At 41.9% G+C, this 27,326-nt stretch overlaps 2 protein-coding genes across 2 annotated transcripts in view; both read right to left on the reverse strand.

The window, feature by feature from the left end:
• LOC121580113 (trans-Golgi network integral membrane protein 2-like) overlaps positions 1 to 3,450 on the reverse strand; it is a 36,210-nt gene extending 32,760 nt beyond the window's left edge. The window contains exon 1 of the mRNA XM_041895166.2: positions 3,350 to 3,450. Within this exon, the coding sequence (XP_041751100.2) occupies positions 3,350 to 3,450 (101 nt within the window). The remainder of the gene's footprint in view (positions 1 to 3,349) is intronic.
• An 8,454-nt stretch (positions 3,451 to 11,904) lies between these two features.
• LOC121579233 (voltage-dependent anion-selective channel protein 1) lies at positions 11,905 to 26,342 on the reverse strand. Its single transcript, XM_041893639.2, has 9 exons — positions 26,239 to 26,342; positions 20,566 to 20,635; positions 19,839 to 19,888; positions 19,308 to 19,460; positions 15,600 to 15,652; positions 15,144 to 15,371; positions 13,521 to 13,671; positions 13,282 to 13,339; positions 11,905 to 12,980 (listed from the first exon to the last, which is right to left on the reverse strand). Exons 2-9 carry the CDS (start codon positions 20,630 to 20,632, stop codon positions 12,889 to 12,891), a joined length of 852 nt encoding a protein of 283 aa, XP_041749573.1. The 5' UTR covers positions 20,633 to 20,635; positions 26,239 to 26,342; the 3' UTR covers positions 11,905 to 12,888.
• Between the last annotated feature and the right edge of the window lie 984 nt (positions 26,343 to 27,326).

The raw sequence follows: 27,326 nt of genomic DNA on the forward strand, positions 1-27,326 counted from the left end.
GAAGGAGTACCATATCTGGGATGGGCTTGTTCCTCTTTCCACAGTGGGTTCAGTGAATCAGCTGTGGGCCATCTGCTGCCTCATGTCGAACTATCAGGGACCTCTTGACATTAAAGGAGACAAACCAGTCTGATGTTTTTGTCAACTGGAAGTTGTATATTTCCTGAGTAAGCTAGATGGGCTGTAAATAGAAGTACTTTTATATTACTGTATTGTATGTACAAAAAAATGTAAATATGAATTAACTTTGTTGGTAATTTAATTGATCTAATGTTATACTGTATGTTTTTGTTAAGGGTAATAACTTTTTCATAGCTATTAATGAACCTAATGTGATATATTGTAAAAATATCCAACTATTAACCATGTTATGTGCTTATGTGTCATGGCACTGATGGAACTATTAAATATATGTTTGCAAGCAACTGCTTCCAATCCTTTTGATTTTGGTAAGAGCATTTACAACATCGCAATCCTTTTCAAAATTTGTATTTCAATACATAGATATACAGTATATAACACAATTAAGTTCATTTGCAGTTAAAGAAAAACATGTCGACATTTACATCACAATCCTTTTCAAAATGTGTGTTTCAGTACATAGGAGATATACAGTATATGACAAGTTAATTTGCAGTTAAAGAAAAAAATGTCAAAGGTTCACCTTCCACATTTACCTTAACACTATTTACACATAAAATTCTGCCTTATGTTTTATAACTTAAGAAGACATCCATGTAGATGTTATAATAGAAATGATCAAGCTTCTGTCGCATTGAGTGGATAATCTCCTCATCCCTAAAGATTCTCTCAACTGTGAAGTCAGTGCGGGTATCTGTAATGAAGTCACACCACTGAAGTCCGCTTAAGGCGAGTTGGCCTTGAACCTGATAGTAGTATTTGTGGCTCTTCTTAAGGCAGGCCTGGCCTTTAACTGTGATCAGGTGTTTAACTTGGGTAACATTTTCAACATCGCAACTCTTAACCTCAGCAAGACCAAATGGTGGTGCTTCTGTTGGGCAGAAGACTTTAGCATCCGGGCTGGCTGCAAGGTGAGGTGAATCAGGGTGGATGATGACCCCGCATTGTTTCAGAGAGACATCACAAAAATCAGAATATTGCCTCAGTATCTCAGGTTCCAGATCCAACCCTCTTCTCATAGCAGCTGTCTGAGGAGTTCCTCTCAGAATGCGGGTTGCCAAAGCCTTGGCAGACAACTCCCCACGAACATGGCATATTTCACGGAATCTGCTGGCTGTCAGTCGGGGTTTGCGTACCTGGCTCCACAGCTGGCATTCTGACTGCATTCTTGTTTCTGCTTCAATAGCAGCAGACATCTCCTCTGACACAATCAGGCTGTCCAAATGACATTGTTGTATGTAGTTGGGCTCAAAATCAATGGGAAATTTAAAGTTGTAACCTTCAATAGGCAACTGAGGAAACTCACTGGCACCAGGGTGTTTAATAATATCTCTACTTAATTCTAGAGGGCACTGGTAAGAAAGCACAGACCCAAATGGCACAGGGCCAAATTTAGAGTCCACCAAATTAAGGCCCTCAAGCCCGTGCAGCAATTTGCAAATCCCCTGGTTGTGGACGGATGTCTTTCAGTTTCTCAGCACTGGCCATGACGTGAGGATCCGGAATAGGCCCTGGCATGAAAGTGAGATATGTCAAGTTTAGATTTCATTAAATGCCACCTTATCTTTTTCACTAAAAAAGACAACCACACTCATCCAGTCTCGTACATGCTTCTAATACAAATAAAAAAATATCCACTGAAAGTCTATATAAAAAGTAACAAATAATAATCACTTTTATGTTTGTATTATTTTAGAAATGCACTAAAGTCTTTGTGCTCTAGTACAGGCGGGGGCTCATTCAGACTCACCATCATAGGCTCGGTACAGTGTGCACTTCACACCAGCTCTGACACTTGTTTTTTTCTTAGCCGCTGGTTTACACACCGCCATATCATTGGTGGCCTCTGGTACAATTCCCTGTGATATAATAATGATGAACAATACATTGTCAAAAGTCAATACAAACTGCAAAGTTCTGCATCAGTGTAACAAATAATGTCTGACCTGTGTCCTAGGCCGGTGCCAGGTCTGCAGTGCGCTGGTGCATGACAGAGGCAATGGCACTGTCTTAAAGCCCATGGTAACATAGTGAGCACTTTGAAAAGAAGTGCTACTATGTGATTACATAGTGCTTTCCCAGCAGAGCAGGAACATGACATGTGATTGAGTACCACAGGAACCTCTGCAGAGTCTAGTGTAACCTGTTCATAGAGACATAACAATTAGTGCTGTACTTACAAAACATTTTTTCTGCGTTTCATTATAAACTACTGTACACAATTTTCAAAACCCAATTTCTTTTTTTAATTAAGAAAAATTGGCTGTTCTGAAACCTTTGACAAGTAGTGCCAACACTTATCGAAAATTTGAACATTTTGAGTTATCACAGAATCTTTCCCAGTCTTTATTGCCGTCAACAACCCACATCGGTTTGTAAGAATTTCGTTGTGTATTAAGTTTAATGATACAAAATCAGAGCTCAGACTGAGAAACAAACTGATCCACAGTGGAACTTTGTGGAATCATTCTTATTAAATCTGCAACCGCAGCAAAACACAACAAAAGAAAACTTATCTATCTTAACCTATCTTATCATAATGTTAGAGAACTGTTTATCTGAGAAACCTGAAGCCGATGAGCCTCCTCATTTTTCTTCATGGACCTGTAACATCGCCCTCTCACTGTCACCTCACCGTTAACTACACTTGAGACTGTTTCAATACAGTGATTGGGAGAAAGGGCGCAGCATTAGCCATTAATACATTACTGACTCTTATCTTACGGTCGATACAAACAGCAGTAATATTAAAAAGAGGCTGCAAAACAGAAACTCGTCAGCTCATAACCTTCGCTAGCATAGGGCTAATTTAAGCTAAATAAAGATAAACACGTACCTTCATAATCAAACAGGTAACCTTCAACGAAGAACTTGTAGCCTTTATCAAGCTTCGATCTTGAAGTAAGGGACCACTTGTCAGCAAGTCGTTCTACGTCGTTAAGTCGTATTGGTGGCAGATGTGAAAGGGACTGGGTGAACTCCATAATGATGTGCTACTAGCTAAGCGTTCCTAAGCGACACCGGATGTAAACATAACCTGCATCGCGGCAGAACGGAAGTTGTCTGACGTCACGTGAAAAGGGCCTATTGCTGATGTAATGATTTCACCTCTTTTTTCCTAGTTTCCAGTTTAGTCCATAAAACTAACCATAAATATTCCATGGTAACTTCCTGTTGAATATTAAACATACCGTTATGGGGTTCCAACGGTGCCGAAATACTGTTGAGAGGAAATAGTTGTAACAAGATAAACACGGCAAATGCACAGTGAATTTTCCAGCTACGTCTCATCTTCCTGCAAGTCGCCATCTTATTTGTGTGTGATGGTTGAGGGGCGTGGTTAAGACGTGAAAAGCTGACGGAGAAGTGAAAAGCTGACGGAAAACAGCAGACAACAGACACGAGAATCACTGTTTTCAAGCCACATCGATACCGAAGTGACTTTTTCCCCGTAGCAGGTTTGGAGACAGACGTTAAGGTTAGGAAAGGGGTTAGGGTTAACGAAAATGCTCTCCTAACCTGCTACGAAAATCACTTTGTATAGAAGTGGCATGAATGGTCTTTATTTGACACCTGGGTGGGAATAGGGACCGTGTGATCAGTGAGAAAGATAGCTTTATGTTATGTACAGTTATGATTTTTCACAAACCTCTTGTACATAAATGCATGTGTGCAAAGAGCCAAATATAATCTGTCTAGAATGAAAACATTACCCTGTTAGACAACTTGACTACTGTAATCAGGTACGTGCACCGATAGGGCGCTACCTGTGCAGAGCACATGCCCCTTTGCACTTCTAGTCTCCAAAGTGCCCTTTTGGGTGTTTTTTTTATTAAACAAATGTTTGCCATTGTTGTTCGGAACCCACTGCCCGCAAGTCGTAGTCAAGTTCGCCTCCCACACTCCATCCGTTGGTTGCGCCTGTTGATCTGCCCTGTATGGAACTCGCGCGACCGGTTGTGCCTTTTCCCCAGTCTGCCCTGTACTGAGATTGCACATGCCCGGTATCCGAACATGCATTGCTTGAGAGATGCGTCACCGGTTGAGTGTGTGTAGCCACTGGCAGACATTCCATTAGGCAGAAGAGGATCTATTGATTCAGGCCTCACATCATCAAGGGGCCTCCTGAACTCAGCATTTTAAAACATATTTTAAAAAATAAAATATATATATATATATATATATATATACAGTACCAGTCAAAAGTTTGGACACACCTAATCCTTCAAGGGTTTTTCTTTATTTTATACTATTTTCTACATTGTAGAAATAACACATATGGAATCATGTAGTAACCAAAAAAGTCTAAAACAAATCAAAATATATTTTATATTTGAGATTCTTCAAAGTAGTGTTGATAATACAAGTTTACTGGAGAACTGAGACCAAGTAGAGACTTTGGACAGGGTGGATAATGGTATAATATAAGGCAGTTTATTCAGAGGTAAAGATATCTGGAATCGCGTGCACGGACCCGTTCGTCAAACTCTTAGGGAGATATCTGAAGAGAGCCCCAAAACATTGTGTGCTGACATTTTATACAATAAAATGAAGTAGGTTGAATCTAGTAGTTCTGATCTTCTGATTGGTCCTGATGAGTTGGGCGAGGTCCCCTCCAGGCTAGTGTCACTGTTGCATTGGCTCTGAGTCGGGTTCTCTGTCTTCAGATGTTCAGCCTAAGAGAAGGGGATTTTTGTGTGTGTGTGTGTGTGTGTGTGTGTGTGTTTAACAGTGATGATGTGTGTGTGTGTGTGTGTGTGTGTGTGTGTTTAACAGTGATGATGTGTGTGTGTGTGTGTGTGTGTGTGTGTGTGTGTGTGTGTGTGTGTGTGTGTGTGTGTTTATCAGTGATGATGTGTGTGTGTGTGTGTGTGTGTGTGTGTGTGTCCTCAGAGCAAGAACTCGTGAGTTGGAAGAACTGAGAGACCTATGGCGTGGGTGTTGTCCTTGGCCACCTGCTGACAAGGCTGACAAGATAGGACTCTTTTGTCCATTGTATTGAATACAAAGGCCCAACACAAAATGGGTCATGCACAAGATTTTAGTCAGACCAAGCTATAACATTATATATTTACTACGACAGTAGCCACCCTTTGCCTTGATGACAGCTTTGCACACTCTTGGCAATCTCTCAACCAGCTTCACCTGGAATGCTTTTCCAACAGTCTTGAAGCTGCTTTTTCTTCACTCTGTGGTCCAACTCATCCCAAACCATCTCAATTGGGTTGAGGTCGGGTGATTGTGGAGGCCAGGTCATCTGATGGAGCACTCCATCACTCTCCTTCTTGGTCAAATAGCCCTTACACAGCCTGGAGGTGTGTTGCGTCATTGTCCTGTTGAAAAACAAATGATAGTCCCACTAAGTGCAAACCAGATGGGATGGCGTATCGCTGCAGAATGCTGTGGTAGCCATGCTGGTTATGTGTGCCTTGAATTCTAAATAAATCACAGACAGTGTCAAAAGCAAAGCACCCCCACATCATCACACCTCCTCCTCCATGCTTCATGGTGGGAACCACACATGCAGAGATCATCCATTCACCTACTCTGTGTCTCACAAAGACACGGCAGTTGGAACCAAAAATCTCAACTTTGGACTCATCAGACCAAAGAACAGATTTCCAACGGTCTTAATGTCCATTGCTCGTGTTTCTTGGCCCAAGCAAGTCTCTTCTTATTTTTGGTGTCCTTTAGTAGTGGTTTCTTTGCAGCAATTCGACCATGAAGGCCTGATTCACGCAGTCTCCTCTGAACCGTTGATGTTGAGATGTGCCTGTTAATTGAAGTCTGTGAAGCATTTATTTTGGCTGCAATTTCTGAGGCTGGTAACTCTAATGAACTTATCCTCTGCAGCAGAGGTAACTCTGGGTCTTCCATTCCTGTGGCGGTCTTCTTGAGAGCCAGTTTCATCATAGCGCTTGATGGTTTTCGCGACTGCACTTGAAGAAACTTTCAAAGTTCTTGACATTTTCCGGATTGACTGACCTTCATGTCTTAAAGTAATGATGAACTGTCGTTTCTCTTTGCTTATTTGAGCTGTTTTGGCCATAATATGAACTTGGTCTTTTACCAAATAGGGCTATCTTCTGTATACCACCCCTACCTTGTCACAACACAACTAATTGGCTCAAACGCATTAAGAAGGAAAGAAATTCCACAAATTAACTTTTAACAAAGCACACCTGTTAATTGAAATGCATTCCAGGTGACTACCTCAAGAAGCTGGTTGAGAGAATACCAAGAGTGTGCAAAGCTGTCATCAACGTAAAGGGTGGCTACTTTGAAGAATCTCAAATATAAAATATATTTTGATTTGTTTTAGACTTTTTTGGTTACTACATGATTCCATATGTGTTATTTCATCGTTTTGATGTCTTCACTGTTATTCTACAATGTAGAAAATCGTAAAAAATAAAGAAAAACCCTTGAATGAGTGTATATATATATATATATATATATACACACAGTTGAAGTCAGAAGTTTACATACACCTTAGCCAAATACATTCAAACTCAGTTTTTCACATTTCCTGACATTTAATCCTAGTAAAAATTCCCTGTTTTAGGTCAGTTAGGATCACCACTTTATTTTAAGAATGTGAAATGTCAGAATAATAGTAGAGAGAATGATTTATTTCAGCTTTTATTTATTTCATCACATTCCCAGTGGGTCAGAAGTTTACATACACTCAATTAGTATTTGGTAGCATTGCCTTTAAATTGTTTAACTTGGGTCAAACGTTTCGGGTAGCCTTTCACTAGCTTCCCACAATAAATTGGGTGAATTTTGGCCCATTCCTCCTGACAGAGCTGGTGTAACTGAGTCAGGTTTGTAGGCCTCCTTGCTCGCACACGCTTTTTCAGTTCTGCCCACAAATGTTCTATAGGATTGAGGTCAGGGCTTTGTGATGGCCACTCCAATACCTTGACTTTGTTGTCCTTAAGCCATTTTACCACAACTTTGGAAGTACAGTCGTGGTCAAAAGTTTTGAGAATGACACAAATACTAATTTTCACAAAGTCTGCTGCCTCAGTTTTGATGATGAGAATTTGCATATACTCCAGAATGTCATGAAGAGTGATCAGATGAATTGCAATTAATTGCAAAGTCCCTCTTTGCCATGAAAATGAACTTAATCCCCAAAAACATTTCCACTGCATTTCAGCCCTGCCACAAAAGGACCAGCTGACATCATGTCAGTGATTCTCTCGTTAACACAGGTGAGAGTGTTGACGAGGACAAGGCTGGAGATCACTCTGTCATGCTGATTGAATTAGAATAACAGACTGGAATATTTAAAAGGAGGGTGGTGCTTGAAATTATTGTTCTTCCTCTGTTAACCATGGTTACCTGCAAGGAAACACGTGCCGTCATCATTGCTTTGCACAAAAAGGGCTTCACAGGCAATGATATTGCTGCTAGTAAAATTGCACCTAAATCAACCATTTATCGGATCATCAAGAACTTCAAGGAGAGAGGTTAAATTGTTGTGAAGAAGGCGTCAGGGCGCCCAAGAAAGTCCAGCAAGCGCCAGGACCATCTCCTAAAGTTGATTCAGCTGCGGGATCGGGGCACCACCAGTGCAGAGCTTGCTCAGGAATGGCAGCAGGCAGGTGTGAGTGCATCTGCACGCACAGTGAGGCAAAGACTTTTGGAGGATGGCCTGGTGTCAAGAAGGGCAGCGAGGAAGCCACTTCTCTCCAGGAAAAACATCAGGGACAGACTGATATTCTGCAAAAGGTACAGGGATTGGACTGCTGAGGACTGGGGTAAAGTCATTTTCTCAGATGAATCCCCTTTCCGATTGTTTGGGGCATCCGAAAAAAGCTTGTTCGGAGAAGACAAGGTGAGCGCTACCATCAGTCCTGTGTCATGCCAACAGTAAAGCATCCTGAGACCATTCATGTGTGGGGTTGCTTCTCAGCCAAGGGAGTGGGCTCACTCACAATTTTGCCTAAGAACACAGCCATGAATAAAGAATGGTACCAACACATCCTCCGAGAGCAACTTCTCCCAACCATCCAAGAACAGTTTGGTGACGACCAATGCCTTTTCCAGCTTGATGGAGCACCTTGCCATAAGGCAAAAGTGATAACTAAGTGGCTCGGGGAACAAAACATCGACATTTTGGGTCCATGGCCAGGAAACTCCCCAGACCTTAATCCCATTGAGAACTTGTGGTTGATCCTCAAGAGGCGGGTGGACAAACTAAACCCCACAAATTCTGACAAACTCCAAGCATTGATTATTCAAGAATGGGCTGCCATCAGTCAGGATGTGGCCCAGAAGTTAATTGACAGCATGCCAGGGCAGATTGCAGAGGTCTTGAAAAAGAAGGGTCAACACTGCAAATATTGACTCTTTGCATAAACTTAATGTAATTGTCAATAAAAGCCTTTGACACTTATGGAATGCTTGTAATTATACTTCAGTATACCATAGTAACATCTGACAAAAATATCTCATAACACTGAAGCAGCGAACTTTGTGAAGACCAATATTTGTGTTATTCTCAAAACTTTTGACCGCGACTGTACGCTTGGGGTCATTGTCCATTTGGAAGACCCATTTGCGACCAAGCTTTAACTTCCTGACTGATGTCTTGAGATGTTGCTTCAATATATCCACATAATTTTCCTTCCTCATGATGCCATCTATTTTGTGAAGTGCACCAGTCCCTCCTGCAGCAAAGCACCCCCACAGCATGATGCTGCCACCCCCGTGCTTCACGGTTGGGATGGTGTTCTTCGGCTTGCAAGCATCCACCTTTTTCCTCCAAACATAACGATGGTCATTATGGCCAAACAGTTCTATTTTTGTTTCATCAGACCAGAGGACATTTCTCCAATAAGTACGATATTTGTCCCCATGTGCAGTTGCAAACCGTAGTCTGGCTTTTCTTTGCCGGTTTTGGAGCAGTGGCTTCTTCCTTGCTGAGCAGCCTTTCAGGTTATGTCAATATAGGACTTGTTTTACTGTGGATATAGATACTTTTGTACCTGTTTCCTCCAGCATCTTTATTTGCACTTTTCACACCAAAGTACGTTCATCTCTAGGAGACAGAACGCGTCTCCTTCCTGAGCGGTATGACGGCTGCGTGGTCCCATGGTGTTTATACTTGCGTACTATTGTTTGTACAGATGAACGTGGTACCTTCAGGCGTTTGGAAATTGCTCCCAAGGATGAACCAGACTTGTGGAGGTCTACAATTTTTTTCTGAGGTTTTGGCTGTTTTCTTGATGTCAAGCAAAGAGGCACTGAGTTTAAAGGTAGGCCTTGAAATACATCCACAGGTACACCTCCAATTGACTCAAATGATGTCAATTAGCCTATCAGAAGCTTCTAAAGCCATGACATCATTTTCTGGAATTTTCCAAGCTGTTTAAAGGCACAGTCAACTTAGTGTATGTAAACTTCTGACCCACTGGAATTGTGATACAGTGAATTAAAAGTGAAATAATCTGTCTGTAAACAATTGTTGGAAAAATTACTTTCGTCATGCACAAAGTAGATGTCCTAACTGACTTGCCAAAACTATAGTTTGTTAACAAGAAATTTGTGGAGTGGTTGAAAAACTAGTTTTAATGACTCCAACCTAAGTGTATGTAAACTTCCGACTTCAACTGTAAATACAAACACTACATGCCCAAACCAAAAGTATGTGGACACCTGCTCGTTGAACATCTCATTCCAAAATCATGGGCATTAAAATGGCATTGGTCCCCCCTTTGCTGCTATAACAGCCTCCAGTCTTCTGGGAAGGCTTTCCACTAGATGTTGGAACATTGATGCAAGGACTTGCTTCCATTCAGCCACAAGAGCATTAGTGATGTTGGCCGATTAGGCCTGGTTCGCAGTCAGCGTTCCAATTCATCCCAAAGGTGTTCGATGGGGTTGAGGTCAGGGTTCTGGCCAGCCGAGTCAAGTTCTTCCACACCGATCTCGACAAACCATTTCTGTATGGACCTCGCTTTGTGCACGGGGCATTGTCATGCTGAAACAGGAAAGGGCCTTCCCCAAACTGTTGCCACAAAGTTGGAAGCACAGAATCGTCTACAATGTCATTGTATGCTGTAGCATTAAGATTTCCCTTCACTGTAACTAAGGAGCCTAGCCCAAACCATGAAAAATAGCCCCAGACCATTATTCTTCCTCCACCAAACTTTACAGTTGGCCCTATGCATTCGGGCAGGTAGCGTTCTCCTGGCATCCGCCAAACCCAGATTTGTCCATCGGACTGCCAGATGGTGAAGCGTGATTTATCACTCCAGAGAACGCGTTTCCACTGCTCCAGAGTCCAATGGCGGCGAGCTTCTATTCTATTTTTTGGCCAGACAACATCAGATACATGGGCTATATAAAGTAAGACAGAGGGGCGCTGTTTTGCTCACTCGGATGCTTTCTCCGGTGAGATAGTTTCATCCACTTGCGAATTGAAGGGAAGTGCACTATTCGGATGCTGTAATTGTTTTGGATGGGGGGGCTCTGCTTAGGACCTCTGCCTCCAAACCATTAAGTCCACCCTTGTGTGTAGCTGGCTACGTAGTTTAAATATCAACAGTACTGCCACAGCAGCATAACATTTTACATTACATTTACATTTTAGTCATTTAGCAGACGCTCTTATCCAGAGCGACTTACAACATTTGATTGACACTTGATTTAGCCTACATCATCATCGATATTCAGTCTGGTTGGCTGCGGCAGAAAGACAGGTTCATCACAATCAGTAAAAGAAATCGAGCTAGCTAACTAGCAGACATATTTTTTATAACTAAACCAAGATAGACCACAGCCTGTCGTTTCCGATGGGAACAAATGAGCCATAGTGGGCAGAACAAGCAAGGAGGGGGGCAGAGCCAAGCACGAGTTAGCGAGATCCTATTGGCGGGTTCTAGCATCACCTTCATATTTCCGTTAGGGAACGCCTACTCTGTGGAGTGCGCGTGTGCAATAACTCAATTCGCCTGTGCACTCCTAAACAACGCGATTTTAAAAAACGTTTGCAAAGGGTAAAGTCTACAAACCTTAGTCCACTCTGTTCATAACAGATTCTAGTTTTGGGAACAGAAAACTATATTGAGATCAAATTTTTCATCGATGAGAAAATGTGCAGAATGTCGGCCAAAATCCATCTCGTTCCATCTTCTCCCACTGCCCGCCAGTGGGCTTCCTCTCACTACCATACTTGGTAGTGAGGGGAAACGCCAAGCGGATGCTTCACATTTAAACATCCAGTGAAATATCTGTCTCATTGTTCTGTGTAGCAGATTTACATCAATCAACGATCAGCCGATAGCCGACCGTCTTTTCCCGATGTCATTCATGTCTTTAGGAGGCACTGTAACTAGCTTGCTTACAATTTGTGATGTGTGTTGCAGAAATAAAGGCCTATGATCAAAAATATAAAACATTTTACTACCGAGGCATTTGGTATGATATGAATTATGAAAGTTAAAAAAGCACCTTCCCCCTGAAAGGTCCGTGCATGGCCCTGACTGTGACACTCATAGCCTGGTCCCAGATTTGTGCCTTTGTCAAGTCCCATGGTTGTCATGGTTGGCAATGGTAGCCGTTGTCATGGTAGCCGGCTAATGCCATGGATGACGAAAATGACATTGATCATATTTTGGGGGACACATTTCAGTGCGACTTAGTTATCTGTGGTAGATATGAGAATATAGCCCTAAAGCAAATCCAAGGCCTTTATTTTCATAATAATTTCATTATGATTGTGGGTGAAAAAAAAGCATGGAGGCATACTCAAGATGTTGTTGGTATTTATTTAACACTGTCAGGTACACAGTTTGTCTGTTCCAACACCATCATCGGAAGACTACTATTCCTTGTGCAATGCATTTATATTTTTTCACCAAAGCATTTGTATTAAGAGGGATGTTGAATTGTGTGCAGGACATGTTACCTTCCACATTCTCTTTAGGAAAAATTGACAGAGGTTTGTCTTAAACGTCACAGGTGGGCTAAGTATTCAAGAACATTGGTCAAATAATATTTTTGCAATATGTAACAAAAGACAAAATTCACACCAAATGCACAGACAAGGACAAGTGAGACAAAAAAACACAGATGCTTTGTCCCAAATGGCATCCTATTCCCTAAAAGTAGTGCCCTATATAGGGAACAGTGCCATTTGGAACGAATCCTGGATGTACACAACAGGGTTTTAGTGCCTCAGAGCTACTGCTGCTTAAGGGAAGGACCACGAACCCATCCCATAATAATATATCTTAGACACTTCCCTTTGTCAGAGGGTTTACAATGAGAGAACTCTTCAGTACAGAGGAATATATCACCTTGGCCAAGGAATGTTGTGATCAGTACCAGTGATCTGTGTCGTGCAACAGCCCCACCTTGTGTACAGAAAGTAAACTAAGCTTACTAAATCCTGCAAAGCCCACGTGTTTTTTGACCTACAGTATCTTATTTTCTCTTATCCTTATTGAAACAAAGATAAATAAATTAGTGTTTACATGATTGTAGTGAAATACAAATGCACAAGACCTTAACAGAGCTTTTCCATTTCTACATTTTGCGGACTCTACCTTTAAAACATGTTATAGTTTTATTCTAAACTGGGCTCTGTATTCCAAAAAAAGTGGCATATCAACTGTAGCGTGATTTGACCGCCTGTGCCGCCTCACCTTAACCATAGCACATCTACTATAAGGGAAACAAGGTTGTGAGGATAGCTATTTCAATCAAATATTTGTTGTTGCATTCCATGACTTATGCCTCAAACTCGAGTCCAAGGCCAAGCTTGTGCCCACCGGTGTTAATGTTTTTCCCATCCAGCAGAGCAGAGAGGGTCAGCTTAATTCCTGCAGACGGGGACAAGGCATCAGAAATGGGACTTTGGCAGGAGTTACAAGTGGGGGGGCCAGTATGAAAAATTTATGCACTCACTAACTGTAAGTCGCTCTGGATAAGAGCATCTGCTAAATGACTAAAATGTAAATTAAAAAAAGATCAGGGCTCACTGACAGGCTGAGGAGGTCAAGTGCCTACTGCTGTTCTGCCCTAATACAGTAGAATGGCATTACAACTGTTTTTTACTGCACGTTTCATCAAGACGTCACTGGCATGGAGGAAAATTATGTAAAAGAATAAAAGAATACTCACCAGGCTTCAGAGTCTGAGTGTATCCCAGGCCCACAAGGCTAGAATTGTTCACTTTGGCCTGTAGGAGAAACATGAAATGCCAACGTTTTGGATTCAATCAAAAGGTACTTAAATACAACAATGCCTCAAGATAATGTTAAACTGATTAGCCTAGTAGCTCTCTCTACTCGTGCCCTGAACATGACCTCAGGCAGAGGTCAAGTCTCAGCCAGTGAGGACTAGCTAGAGTGGCCTCTTACCGAGAAGGCTGCGTCGGCATCGATCTGGTACTTGGCTGCGATGCCAAAGCGGGTGTTGCTGTTGCCAGCGGTCCAGGCCAGGTTGACTGCTGTCTCCAGCTGGTCGTTCACCTTCTGGTAGATGGACCCCCCGAACTCGGTGCCGTCATTTCTTTCATGAAAAACATGCTTATTCATCACTATGAGGATGATACTTTGAATACACAAGGCTGTGGGAACTAACATGCATGTATGTATGTATGCAAGTATACTGCAACATCCAAATCCATTCCAATACTCATAGCATACCATGCCCTTGTGCATTATCATAAAAATAAATACTGCTTTACAGAATATCCATTATCAATACAAAAACATGAATTACCTTTCACATACATTGCAATCGGAAGATCAATGTCACAATCTTAACTATCAAACTATTAGACCTACAGGTAACTGCCAAAATAAAGGAAACACCTGAGTAAATGAGGGATACAAAGTATATTGAAAGCAGGTGCTTCCGCAGAGATGTGGTTTCTGAGTTAATTAAGCAATTAACATCCCATCATGCTTAGGGTCATATATAAAAAAAAAGCTGCCCATTATTTTGGCTACCATGGCTATGCCCCCATAGGATGACAATACCCCCATCTACAGGGCATGAGTGGTCACTGAATGGTTTGATGAGCATGAAAACAATGTAAACCATATGCCATGGCTGTCTCAGTCACATTTACATTTTAGTCCAGATCTCAATCCAATTGAACACCTATGGGAGATTCTGGAGCGGTGCCTGAGACAGCGTTTTCCACCACCATTAACAAAACAGCAAATAATGGAATTTCTTGTGGAAGAATGGTGTCGCATCCCTCCAATAGAGTTCCAGACACTTGTAGAATCTATGCCAAGGTGTATTAAAGCTGTTCTGGCTCGTGGTGGCCCAACGACCTATTAAGACACTTTATATTGGCGTTTCCTTTATTTTGGCAGTTACCTGTATATATCAAGGATGAGCTGTCAAAGGATTAAAGAGCAATGTCTCAGAGCTAATTGACCTTGTCAAAACAAGTGATCATGACTGGGAGGACAGGTCACAGCAGGAAGTTAGCTTACTTTACTATCCTTCCTGTCCACCTTCCTCTTCTGACAAAGCCCTTTCACAAATCCCATCACCGTGGGATACAGTGGTACTAAAATAACTGCCAGTCTGCATCTGAGGGGGCCAGACAGACAGCTAGTGCTTAGTTGCTATTGTCCAGACAAGGTCAGCTCTCACAGAGCTGGACACATTTTACTCACTAGTGGTTTAAAAGGCTCGGTTGGTTGGAGCATGGTAGGTCTGATAGCTAAATATGTGTATGTGACCAATAAAATGTGATTTGAGGTTTGCAACACTCGGTTGGGGGTATTCCTCCTGAATGAGCCACATACACAAAATGCTTAAAATCACTGTATATCGACCCTAAAGACCATGTTCAGGGTCCTTAAGCACCATCACTGGATTACTGTCATTGTTGTTAAGCCCCACGTTACTGGCTTACTGTCATTGTTGTTAAGCCCCGTCTTACTTCCATTGTTTGCTGAAGCGTGGCGGCCTACCTGAACCATATTTCTGTATCTATTAATTTCATGTCATCTACTTACACATTTGTGTGGAGCTGGAACTCGTCGGTCTTGTAGCCCACGGCGAAGTTGCTCTGGGTGACCCTGTTCTTCCCGGCCTCGAAGGTCACCTGGTAGCCGGCCAGCCAGCCCTCGTAGCCCACCACCGCCACGCCGTGCACTGCCGTCCCGTTGATGTCATAGTCCACATCACAGCCCAGGTTGATGTGCTCCCTCTTGTAGCCAGTCTTGATCTTACCACTCTTCTTGCTGAAGCAGAGGTGAGGGATGGTGGAAGGACAACTTGTCAGTGTGAGGTAATATAGGGAATGGGACTAGTGTCAGAATGGCAAGACACATCCAATTACCTATATTGAGCAGGGAATTCCTTTTCATAATGTTTTGTGTGATGACATTTATTTCAATTCAATAATGTTTTTTTTTTTTTAAGCAATTAAACACTATCTTCACTGAATGAATTGGATAGCCACTTCTTACCCAGTGTTTGGCGAGAAGGAGGAATCAAACGTCAGTTTAAGCCCTTTGGCCAACTGAGGGGAGATGGTTAGAGAAAGAGAGAGAGAGATGGAGAGGTTAAGAAAGCATGACTGATTCATAATTAAAAAGTAACTTTCATGAAGAAGAAAAGATTATCATCCAAAACCAGATATTTTAGGCTTAGCTATAGTGGTCTTCATTTTGACAGTACATTCCAAAAGTTATATATTTTGGTGTTTTAGTAGTAAATCAACTATTTTTGCCCCTAGCGGTTCAACTCTACCATTGAAATCGTGATGTAGGGGCACCTACATCATCTCAAGGGAGGGGTTCGGTATGAAATCCACTCCCTTCTAGATGTGCTGGGTGGTACCACCTCAAGGCTTACTATAAAAGCAGGCAATGGTATTGGTAAGTGGAGTGTGCCAATATATTTTGTATGATGCTTCCTTGACAAGACTGCTGACTTTACACAAAATTAAAAAGGTAGTAAGGCACATTTCCAACTATGACTAAATTCAAGGTTTTTGCTTACCGTTTCATACACATCCATGTGCTTTTACGAAGAAAAAAACATGTAGGCTATGAGGATTAAGTTCATATTCGTAGCTACAACCATCGTAACAACAAATAGATTTTGTCCCCAATTGCTATGACTGATTGGTGGCACAGTCCGCTAAAAAACACAGCTCACTCATATTACAATGGCTGAGTTCTAATCCCACAGATTATCCTTTATTTACAATATTCATCCCGTGTCCACACACTTCTAATTCTGAAAAGTGAAAGCATACCTGTGAAAGGGTTCACCCTGGTAGTAGTTGTATGTTTTTATACAGTACCCAATAGTTAATTTGACCATTAAAAAAAGAGCTACTGCGTAAATAATGCAATGTGGGTTGGATTGAGCCCCTAATATTAATTTTCAAGGTGATAATTGCATTTTTCTTCCCAACACCACAATAAATGCGAGTCCACATTTCAAATATATATTTTTTGTGCCCGATGTGGGATTCGAATTTACACCGCCAGTGGCAATAGTTGTCAGAAACTCTGCGGTTTACCACTGTGAGCCAACTGTCCAGAGCCATATTTGCTCGCGATCCACATAATTTTATTATCAGAGCGTGCCAGTGGACTTCAGGTAAGTATGCTTTAGCGAGAAAGTGTTGAGATCAGGTACAACTACGTTTACCCACCCCCAAAATTAATATTTATGAGCAATTCCCCCTACCCACAACTTCTCACCTGAATATATTTTATTTATTTATTTGAAGGTGTTGGGCAAAGGCTGAAATTGGGGTTGAGAGTTACCCTTTAAAAAAGGTCCCAAACAGTAATTCTGAGTCACATGTAAAATAGCCTTTTGAGTGACTAAAATATAAAATAATATTTGTTTTGGATAGAAATGCTAAAAATAAAAAGTACTTTCTCTCATGGCTAACTACCAGGAAGTTTGAAAAGACAGGCTAAGTGGGCAGGGAGCTTATATTCATGAGCTCGCCTTGACTAACAGCTCTTTGAAACACCTATGTCAAGCAACTTGGATGCAGTGAGCAGTGTTGCAGGAAAATAATCTCAAGCAAATTTGGTGATACACAAAGCAACTCAAACAACATTCAAATTGCACCAATGATGTCATGTTTTATTAAATTTTTTGTACATCTCCCGTTTGGCATGTCTCTTGTGATGCGGTTAACAGCAGCACTGCTGGATGTGTTGACATGACAACAGTGTCAGAGTTTTGAACGACCTTTCCCCCTTCCCTTTTGTTCCATGCTGGCTGAAGACCTAGCTAGCCAGTAACTAGCCAACACCAGACACAGATGAAGACCTAGCTAGCCAGTAACTAGCCAACACCAGACACAGATGAAGACCTAGCTAGCCAGTAACTAGCCAACACCAGACACAGATGAAGACCTAGCTAGCCAGTAACTAGCCAACACCAGACACAGATGAAGACCTAGCTAGCCAGTAACTAGCCAACACCAGACACATATGAAGACCTAGCTAGCCAGTAACTAGCCAACACCAGACATATATGAAGACCTAGCTAGCCAGTAACTAGCCAACACCAGACACAGATGAAGACCTAGCTAGCCAGTAACTAGCCAACACCAGACACAGATGAAGACCTAGCTAGCCAGTAACTAGCCAACACCAGACACAGATAAAGACTTAGCTAGCCAGTAACTAGCCAAAACCAGACACAGATGAAGACCTAGCTAGCCCGTAACTAGCCAACACCAGACACAGATGAAGACCTAGCTAGCCAGTAACTAGCCAACACCAGACATAGATGAAGACCTAGCTAGCCAGTAACTAGCCAACACCAGACATAGATGAAGACCTAGCTAGCCAGTAACTAGCCAACACCAGACACAGATGAAGACCTAGCTAGCCAGTAACTAGCTAACACCAGACACAGATGAAGACCTAGCTAGCCAGTAACTAGCCAACACCAGACACAGATGAAGACCTAGCTAGCCAGTAACTAGCCAACACCAGACACAGATGAAGACCTAGCTAGCCCGTAACTAGCCAACACCAGACACAGATGAAGACCTAGCTAGCCAGTAACTAGCCAACACCAGACATAGATGAAGACCTAGCTAGCCAGTAACTAGCCAACACCAGACACATATGAAGACCTAGCTAGCCAGTAACTAGCCAACACCAGACATAGACGAAGACCTAGCTAGCCAGTAACTAGCCAACACCAGACACAGATGAAGACCTAGCTAGCCAGTAACTAGCCAACACCAGACACAGATGAAAGGGAAAACATAAGTATCTTCGCCATAGATGAACAGGGTAAACTTTTAATTATATTTTCTGACACCCTACAGCCAAATTTTTGCACCAGTAGAGTAGCTATCTAGCTATATAAACCACACCCCTCTGCAAACACGCCTTCTACGATATTGGTTACAAGGCGGTACTTATATAAATGAGGTAAGAGAATATCATGTTACCATTGGTGTATTAAAATGAGAGTTATGGTGATGTCACCTTAATCGCTTTAATAATCCCGCCTCCTGAATCCAAGCGTTTGACACAGGTTGAGGGGACCAGTAACTTTATGATCAAACTTTATCAATGTAGAAGCAACAGTCATTTGTCATACTTTGGTCATTACACTTTGATCTGGTTTCATCCAAATATCATCCAATTTCATGAAAAATATTTTGACTGTTCATGAATTTCTGAGACAGTTGGAAAGAATGATTAAGAAAGCATGGTTATGTAATGAAAGATATATTGCTATTAGCATTTCACCACTTAATAGGGTGGGGGGGCCCCATAGGGAACAGACTCCCACACACCAGACTAAACATGTGAAGTTATGGAAATATAGGCCTATGCCTACTGTCTTAAAATATATAATAAATCAATGAAACTGCATCAAGTCATTGAGTGCTGGTCTTTTTTATATTTACACTATGGGATTACTATGAGAACGGCTCATAATAATGGCCGGAACGGGGCAAATGGAATGGCATCAAACACCTGGAAACCATGTGTTTGACACCATTCCACTGATTCTGCTCCAGTCATTACCACAAGCCCGTTCTCCCCAATTAAGGTGCCATCAACCTCCTGTGATGGGATTGCTCCTTGGCTTATAGCACCCTTCTAATAATTGCTGATTGAAGAAAACAGAGTTGAGTACATTGAACCCTGATCTAAATAACACCTGATCCTAACCTGGTCCTCCAGAGTGATCTCGGTGCCCAGAGTGTTGTCAGTGTTCCACTTCTCAGTGAAGGTCAGCCCGTGCTCAGCCCACTTGTACTTGGTCTCCAAGGTGCCGGCCACTTTGCTGGTCTCAGTGTTGGCAGAGCCTGTGCTGGTGAACTCCTGGGATTGGGGTCAAACAGAGGTCAATGGTGAGATGTGACCATGTTATAAAGCAAAGTCGCATCAGATACCATCAGTGAGGATTTGGATGGTTGAGGATTACATGGGCCAAATATTATCAGTGCCTAGGCTATGTGTTTGAATGTATTCAAGTATAAATATGTTATAGTATGTTTTCCTTTGCAGATAGTGAAATAATCTAAAGTGACGCTGACAATCACAGAGGTCTTTCACAGTTGGCAATGAGTCAGATAACTAGTGGCCCTCTAAGTTGTATGGTGACAGAGGGCTAGATAACTACTTAAATTATAGCACTCTGAGTCAAGTGCCCCTTTAGGCTCCAAGGGGTAATCGGACCAACTCTGCAGTGGATCTCACCAGTCCATTCTCTGACTTGGTTTTCAAATCCAGCTTGATGAGACCAAAACCTGAGAGGCATGGAAGAAAATTAAATCAAACTGTTGTAATTACAATACATTCTTGGAATGCTCTTCAAACTGATGATACATTTCTGTTCAGTTAATTATTTTCACTAACATTCCTGACAATCCGTAAACACGTGGCTTCTAATTGTTTCCATAATACACATGTAGTCTCGTGGAGACTTATTTTACCACCTCATAAACCACTGTTCAATAAATCCCTGTCTGAGAAATACTAGCCTAGAACTACATCCATTAGAACTATTACATAACATTGCTAGATTGAGTGAGTGTATTGATTTGATGTGGTTTCTATGCTAGACAGTACACAGTCACATCAGGCGTCAGCCACGGTTCACAGCCCCAGCTTCCTTCCCACCCCCCTCTGGGAGTCAGTGTGCTGGTCAGTCCCACCCTCGCCTAGGAAGTACTATGGCTAACCCCAAGTGCTATTCAATGCCCTTTTACCTGGGAATACCCATAGTACGGCCTGAGCCTCACTGTCTCTGTGCAGCTGTGTGTCTCCCAGTCAATACACTGCCCAAGGACAGCCAGTCTAAACTAGAGAGTTCACCAAATGGATAGAACACTAGGCTAGGCTACAGTCCATTCCAAATTATCTGCAGGTCAGAAGCAAAGGCTGAGTAGAAGGATAGTGAGTAGTAGTACTGCTCAGTGCTCACCGTATCCCTTGGTGAAGACATCCTTGGCGGACTTGCCAAGGTCAACATAGGTAGGAGGAACGGCCATTATCTGTAAAAAATAAAATAAAATAAAATAAAAAAAAGTATATATATATATATATTTTTTTTTAAGAGAGCCTTGTGTTAGGCTACTGCTTAAGCACAAACACAGATGGAACAATGAGACAGATATTTCCTGGATGTATAAATGTGAAACATCCGCCGTTCTGCCCACTATGACTCATTTGTTCCCATTAGAAATGACGGGCTGTGGTCTATCTTGGTTTAGTTATAAAAATCTTTGGCACAAACCTTCGTGCAACGGCAATGACATAAAGAACTAGCAGTGTGCTGGGCCTTCAGTGATACACAGAGGAAGGCTGGGGAGAGAACACTGCTGGTGGGGGACGTGGGAGAGGAGAGGATGGATGGAGGTCATTGATGGATAGGGTAGGCGGGTGGGGGGAAGCAGGCAGGCATGCGCACACGTGCCTGGACGGACTCACCCGTTTGATCTGACTCGTCCGAAAAACAATGATGTGCTTGCCTTGCCGGGCTAGAGATTTCACAATAGCTAAACTTGGACTGACAGCAAAAACGCAAAACGGGGCCATCTCAACAATAGACAAGTGATTTCTAAATTGCAGATTAGAAGGGTTTTATTATTTGTTAGATGTGACCTCCACTCCACTCCACTCCTGCTATGTAAGAACGGGTGGGCAGAGATTTCCATGTTAAAAACATAAGGAAATACCTGCTTGTTGCAGATTCCAAAAAGGATGCCGGCAGATTGTTGGGCGGTTTAACGGACAAAGATTAAGCCTAATCCTGGAATTAAAACCATTTTCAATTGACATTCTCCATTGGTCTTGCTTTTTAGTCCAAGACTAGGCTTAAACTGGAACACTTGCCCTCTACCCATGTGTGCACAATGCTAGTTTGCAAATAGAGTATAGCCCAAAGGCCTGTTTTGTACATCAACGTGTGCCATAGCCTACAGCCACAATCACTTCCTTCAACCACCATTCAATAGATGATTTGTGATAATCACCACACCTTCATTCTCCCTGTAGTAAATAAACGCATGGTTTAGTGACACCCAACACCAAGCATTGCACAACCCTAATTTCATCACACTTTGAAGTTAAATAATACGAGCCTCCACAATCCCACAAAATTAACTATAATCTCTGGTGACCAACAGGCACTTGCTCATAGCTTGGTGGGGACCACTGGGAGGGGACAGGAAGTGGCAAGCATTCCAGAACACATACAGTACCCGTCGAAAGTTTGGACACACCTACTCATTCAAGGGTTTTTCTTTATTTTTACTAGAATAATAGTAAAGACATCAAAACTATGAAATTACACATATGGAATCATGTAGGAACCAAAGAATGTGTTAAATCAAAATATATTTGAGATTCTTCAAAGTAGCCACCCTGTGCCTTGATGACAGCATTCCACACTCTTGCCATTCTCTCAACCAGCTTCATGAGGTAGTCACCTGGAATGCATTTCAATTAACAGGTGTGCCTTGTTAAAAGTTAATTTGTGGAATTTATTTCCTTCTTAATGCATTTGAGCCAATCAGTTGTGTTGTGACAAGGTAGGGGTGGTACACAGAAGTTAGTCCATCATTACTTTAAGACATGAAGGTCAGTCAATACAGAAAATGTCAAGAACTTTGAAAGTTTCTTCAAGTGCAGTCGCAAAAACCATCAAGCGCTATGAAACTGTCTCTCGTGAGGATGCCACAGGAAAGGAAGACCCAGAGTTACCTCTGCTGCAGAGGATAAGTTAATTAGAGTTACCAGCCTCAGAAATTGCAGCCCAAATAAATGCTTCACAGACTTCAAGTAACAGACATATCAACATCAACTGTTCAGAGGAGACTGCGTGAATCAGGCCTTCATGGTCGAATTGCTGCAAAGAAACCCCTACTAAAGGACACCAATAAGAAGAAGAGACCTGCTTGGGCCAAGAAACACAAGCAATGGACATTAGACCGGTGGAAATCGGTCCTTTGGTCTGATGAGTCCAAATTTAAGATTTTTGGTTCCAACCGCCGTGTCTTTGTGAGACGCAGAGTAGGTGAACAGATTATCTCCGCATGTGTGGTTCCCACCATGAAGCATGGAGGAGGTGGTGTGATGGTGCTTTGCTTGTGACACTGTCTGTGATTTATTTAGAATTCAAGGCATACTTAACCAGCATGGCTACCACAGCATTCTACAGCGATACGCCATCCCATCTGGTTTGCGCTTAGTGTGACTATCATTTGTTTTTCAACAGGACAATGACCCAACACACCTCCAGGCTGTGTAAGGGCTATTTGACCAAGAAGGAGAGTGATGGAGTGCTGCATCAGATGACCTGGCCTCCACAATCACCCGACCTCAATCCAATTGAGATGGTTTGGGATGAGTTGGACCGCAGAGTGAAGGAAACGCAGCCAACAAGTGCTCAGCATATGTGGGAACTCCTGGTTGAGAGAATGCCAAGAGTGTGCAAAACTGTCAAGGCAAAGGGTGGCTACTTTGAAGAATCTATATTTTGATTTGTTTAACACTTTTTTGGTTACTACATGATTCCATGTGTGTTATTTCATAGTTTTGATGTCTTCACTACTTTTCTACAATGTAGAAAATAGTAAACAAAGAAAAACCCTTGAATGAGTAGGTGTGTCCAAACTTTTGACTGGTACTGTACATTACACACATCCCGCATACACACATAACACACACATCCCGATCTCACACACACACACACACAGGAAGAAGCATTGAAACCCTTTGAGGAGTCTTTTTGGTGGGAGAGGTCAGAACATTAGGTCATATTGAGAAGAATGACAGTGGGGCCTTGAGGAATGTACTTGCTAGGCTAAATAACAGGGTCCTCAAGGAAAGTCACAAGATGTCCTTCTGGTCCCTCTAGAGATAGAAATACTATATTGCACAAAGTCAAAGCTATTGCATCAGACTACAGCTTTTTACATTATTTCATTTTCTAATGAGCATATCTGAACAGAAATAAAGAGAACACAGACTGATAGGACCTTGCACTTGCGATAGGAGATTGATCAAGCAGTTAGCCTAATTAAGAATGTTAGCATTGCTGCATCAGACATCAGGCAGGTGGTTTCACCAAAGACAGTACAGTATGAAGATAGGCAGAAAATACTTCTCCAATAGAAATCCCAGATCACACTTGTAGGCGATGTCATGGCGACATTGGCTAGCTAAGCTCATGTGCAGAAACACATCATCGGGTCTAATGGTCGTCTCACGCCGAACTGCGCATGTGCAGGCCGTCAAATCAAAGGAACTCCTTCGAAATAGTTGTTTTTGACGAAAATGAGTTTGTAACTTTCACGAGGTTGGAGTAATATGTTCAACTACTTAAGACCTTGGCTCAAATCAAGGTTGTGCCTTTAGAGTTAGAGAAAATTGACAATTAAGGACTTCTCAAACCTCAAACCCTGGCCTGCTTGGTCTGTTTCGCAAGCGTTCCTGGAAGTCTTGATGTTGTGCCTCTGGGTTTAGAAACTCTGTAGTGTTACTTTCCACACGCACTAGAGATGGACATTGAATGTCAATATTTCCCAGATAGTTGTCACAGCAACCTGTAGCCAGCAGAAGAAGATTGAACGACTGCTAGTTATTAAGTAAACTGCCGTTTTCGTCCTCATGCTAGCTAGCAGTAACCACAGCAGCCATTATGGAACGGCACCTCGCATTGAACAACAAAGGAGATGATTGGCTGACACTCCAATTCCAAAACGGCTGATGTGGCTTCTGCTACCTAGCATGAGGGCAAAAAGGGTAGAAAAACTAGCAGTCCTTCAACCTTTTCGGTGTAGCATTTGGGATAATGGGACAATTCGGAGTACAACACATTTCTCATCCCTGGATTGAGATACGTTTTCCGTGTCTTAAATCTACACAGGAAGCCTGTGTCGGAGACCCTAGTGCAGCTGTAAGCAAGCGGGTCAGGTCTGCTGGCTACAGCAGCCTGGTATGAGCAGTTCTTCTGCCTGGCTACGTGCCTGAAAACCGGACTTTGAATTGCATTTAATTCTACGTCGTGAAATTAGCGTTTGAGTCAGGGAAGTTTCCTCTCACGACCTCTACAAACCAGCATCTTGAATAAAATTATGTTTAAAAGCTGCAATATGTAACTTTTTAGGCAACCTGACCAAATTCACATAGAAATGTGAGTTATAAATCTGTCATTCTCATTGAAAGCAAGTCTAAGAAGCGGTAGATGTTCTGTGCACGCTTTTTCTATGCTTCCCGTTAAGTTTTGTTTTTGCGGCTTTTACTTTCGGTTTTGTAAATCAACTTAAAAACAGCTGAACATACAATATTTTTGGTTATTAAAAAGGTATTTCACAGTGGTTTAGATGGTACAATGATTCTCTACACATTGCTTGTTTCCCTACAAACTGAAATTAGGCGAACTATTAGAATTTTAGCAACCTGGAAATGGCGGAGCGATTTCTGCACTGTTTTGACGGTTGGAATTAAAGCCAATATCCACAAAAAAGTATAATTAAATGACCTTATCAAAGCACTGGTAGTGCATTCAGATTTCTATCACCTGAAGCATGCAGCAGAACCATGTAAACAAGTGCATGAGCTCGGCATGTATGCATGCATGTATTTTCATAATGTGCACATGCAGCGCTTTGATGTTTATGTAAAGGTTTTGTGACTTTATGTGACAAAAAAAGTCATTGTGTAGAGAATTATTGTACCATCTAAACTGTGAAATATATTTTCCATAAGAAAAAATATTGTATTTTCAGCTGTTTGAAGTTGGTTTACAAAACCAAAAGTAAAAGAAGCAAAAGCAAAAGCTAAACTTAACGGGAAGCATAGGAATAGCGTACAGAACAGATCTACGGCTTCTTAGACTTGTTTTCAATGAGAATGACAGATCTAAATAATGTATATGTGAATTTAGTCGGGTCACCCAAAAAGTTACATATTGCAGCTTTAAATTATACTTTCCTGTGGATTTATTTCTCACATTCCTACCTGAAAAAGGACCAACCGCACGGACAACCGGTAAAGTAAGTTAAATATCATTTTATTCGATATTCTGGCTTGTAGAGGTCCTGCGAGTAAACTTTTCTGATTCAAACGCTCATTTCTGCCGACATAGAATTCAATTCAACGTCGGGTTTCAAGCCAACCTAGCTACCCGATGCCCAAGGGGTTATGAAACAAGGTGGCAGAAGAAGCATCACTGCTTGTGCTTGGACATCTTTAGTTTACTTGCTAACTAGCTAGCTAGCTGCTGGGTTTAGCAAGCAATTGGTAAACAACGGGACAAGTGCATACCTTGCCGTATCAGTGGCTATAGTTAGCAATTTAAATCAAATTGCAGAGGAAAATAGTAGCTAAACTCAATAAATCCAAATAATTGTTGGCCACACTTACAGTTGACCTCAAGCAGGGTATTAGCTACTCGAGGCCTTGTTCACATAACGTTAGCTAACATTGCTGCATGCCTATCAGCATCTCTCCTCCTGGGCTGCATCTAGCTACTGATTTCGCGGTGGATGCACGTGGCATCTCTTGCCATTCAAGCCAAGAGGTCAATGTCCATCACAACTGGGATACAATAGTGCCCCATAATAGGCAACAGTATTACATTTCGACATACCTCTATCAGTGGTTTCCAATCCTGTCTGAGAAGGATCCTGTCAACTGGACAAAGGGAGGAGTAAGAGGAGGTTACTCTAGAAGTCACGCAAGCGTATGAAAAAAGAGCCACGCCTCTGCATTATCTGTGGCGCACGCGCTGTTGATATTTTTATTTCCGCATATCGCATCATCCATAGGCTTAAACCCGCTGCCATTTACAACAGATCTAGGATCATCTCTTCCCACCTCATCACATATCCCCACCATTATGCGCTTATACCCAAAACCGTCCCTGGACAACGAGTGCATTGCACAGGAGAAGAGCCAGGATGTGTGACAATGCTCTTGTTTATTGGCATATTTTTTCAAAATGTTGCATATTGTGAAGTGTAGGCCTATCTATCACGCAGTTGCTATTTTTAAAGTGTTTATTTTCTCCTCAGTGCCAGTTCTCATAGCATACTGTTTTTCTGCACCATTGTAAGCCTTGTGAGTGCAGTGCATGGGTGTGAAATTGTGTGTAACATATTTTCAAAGAATAGTGTAGAAGTGGTTGTGTGGAACCCTGCCAAACCCCATGACTTCCTCTGTCATAGTTAGGGTGCCGCTGACAGCATATACCTTCAGGTTATCTAGTGAAAATAACTACAATGTGATACCTTTTTTAACCTTTATTTAACTAGGCAAGTCTATACCAGTTCACGTTCAATGTCATATAAATGAGTTCTATTATGCTCAAGATAATATATTTACATATTTCATAAACTATTTCTTTAAATATATTCCAAGTCATTTGTTGGGTCATGGGTCACTGGTTACATGTCTATATCAGAGATGCTGGATATAATCAAATCAAATTGTATTTGTCACATACACGTGTTTAGCAGATGTTATTGCGGGTGTAGCGAAATGCTTGTGCTTCTAGCTCCGACAGTGCAGTAATATCTAACAAGTAATATCTAACAATTTCACAACATATACCCAATACACACAAAACTAGTAAGGAATGGAATTTAAGAATATATACATATATGGACAAGCAATGACAGAGTGGCATGGTCTAAGATACAGTAGAATATTATAGAATAGAATACAGTATATACATAT

This window comes from Coregonus clupeaformis, chromosome 13 (genome assembly GCF_020615455.1).
Source record: "Coregonus clupeaformis isolate EN_2021a chromosome 13, ASM2061545v1, whole genome shotgun sequence".
Taxonomy (NCBI): Eukaryota; Metazoa; Chordata; class Actinopteri; order Salmoniformes; family Salmonidae; genus Coregonus; species Coregonus clupeaformis.

What these genes read in the sequence shown, in the direction of transcription:
- LOC121579233 (XM_041893639.2), bottom strand. Translation starts at nt 20,632, where the DNA reads ATGGCCGTTCCTCCTACCTATGTTGACCTTGGCAAGTCCGCCAAGGAT. An exon ending in TGTCTTCACCAAGGGATACG is followed by an intron (nt 19,889 to 20,565) that starts GTGAGCACTGAG and finishes CATGCCTCTCAG; the next exon opens with GTTTTGGTCTCATCAAGCTG. An exon ending in CACTCAGACTCTGAAGCCTG is followed by an intron (nt 12,981 to 13,281) that starts GTGAGTATTCTT and finishes CCCCGTCTGCAG; the next exon opens with GAATTAAGCTGACCCTCTCT.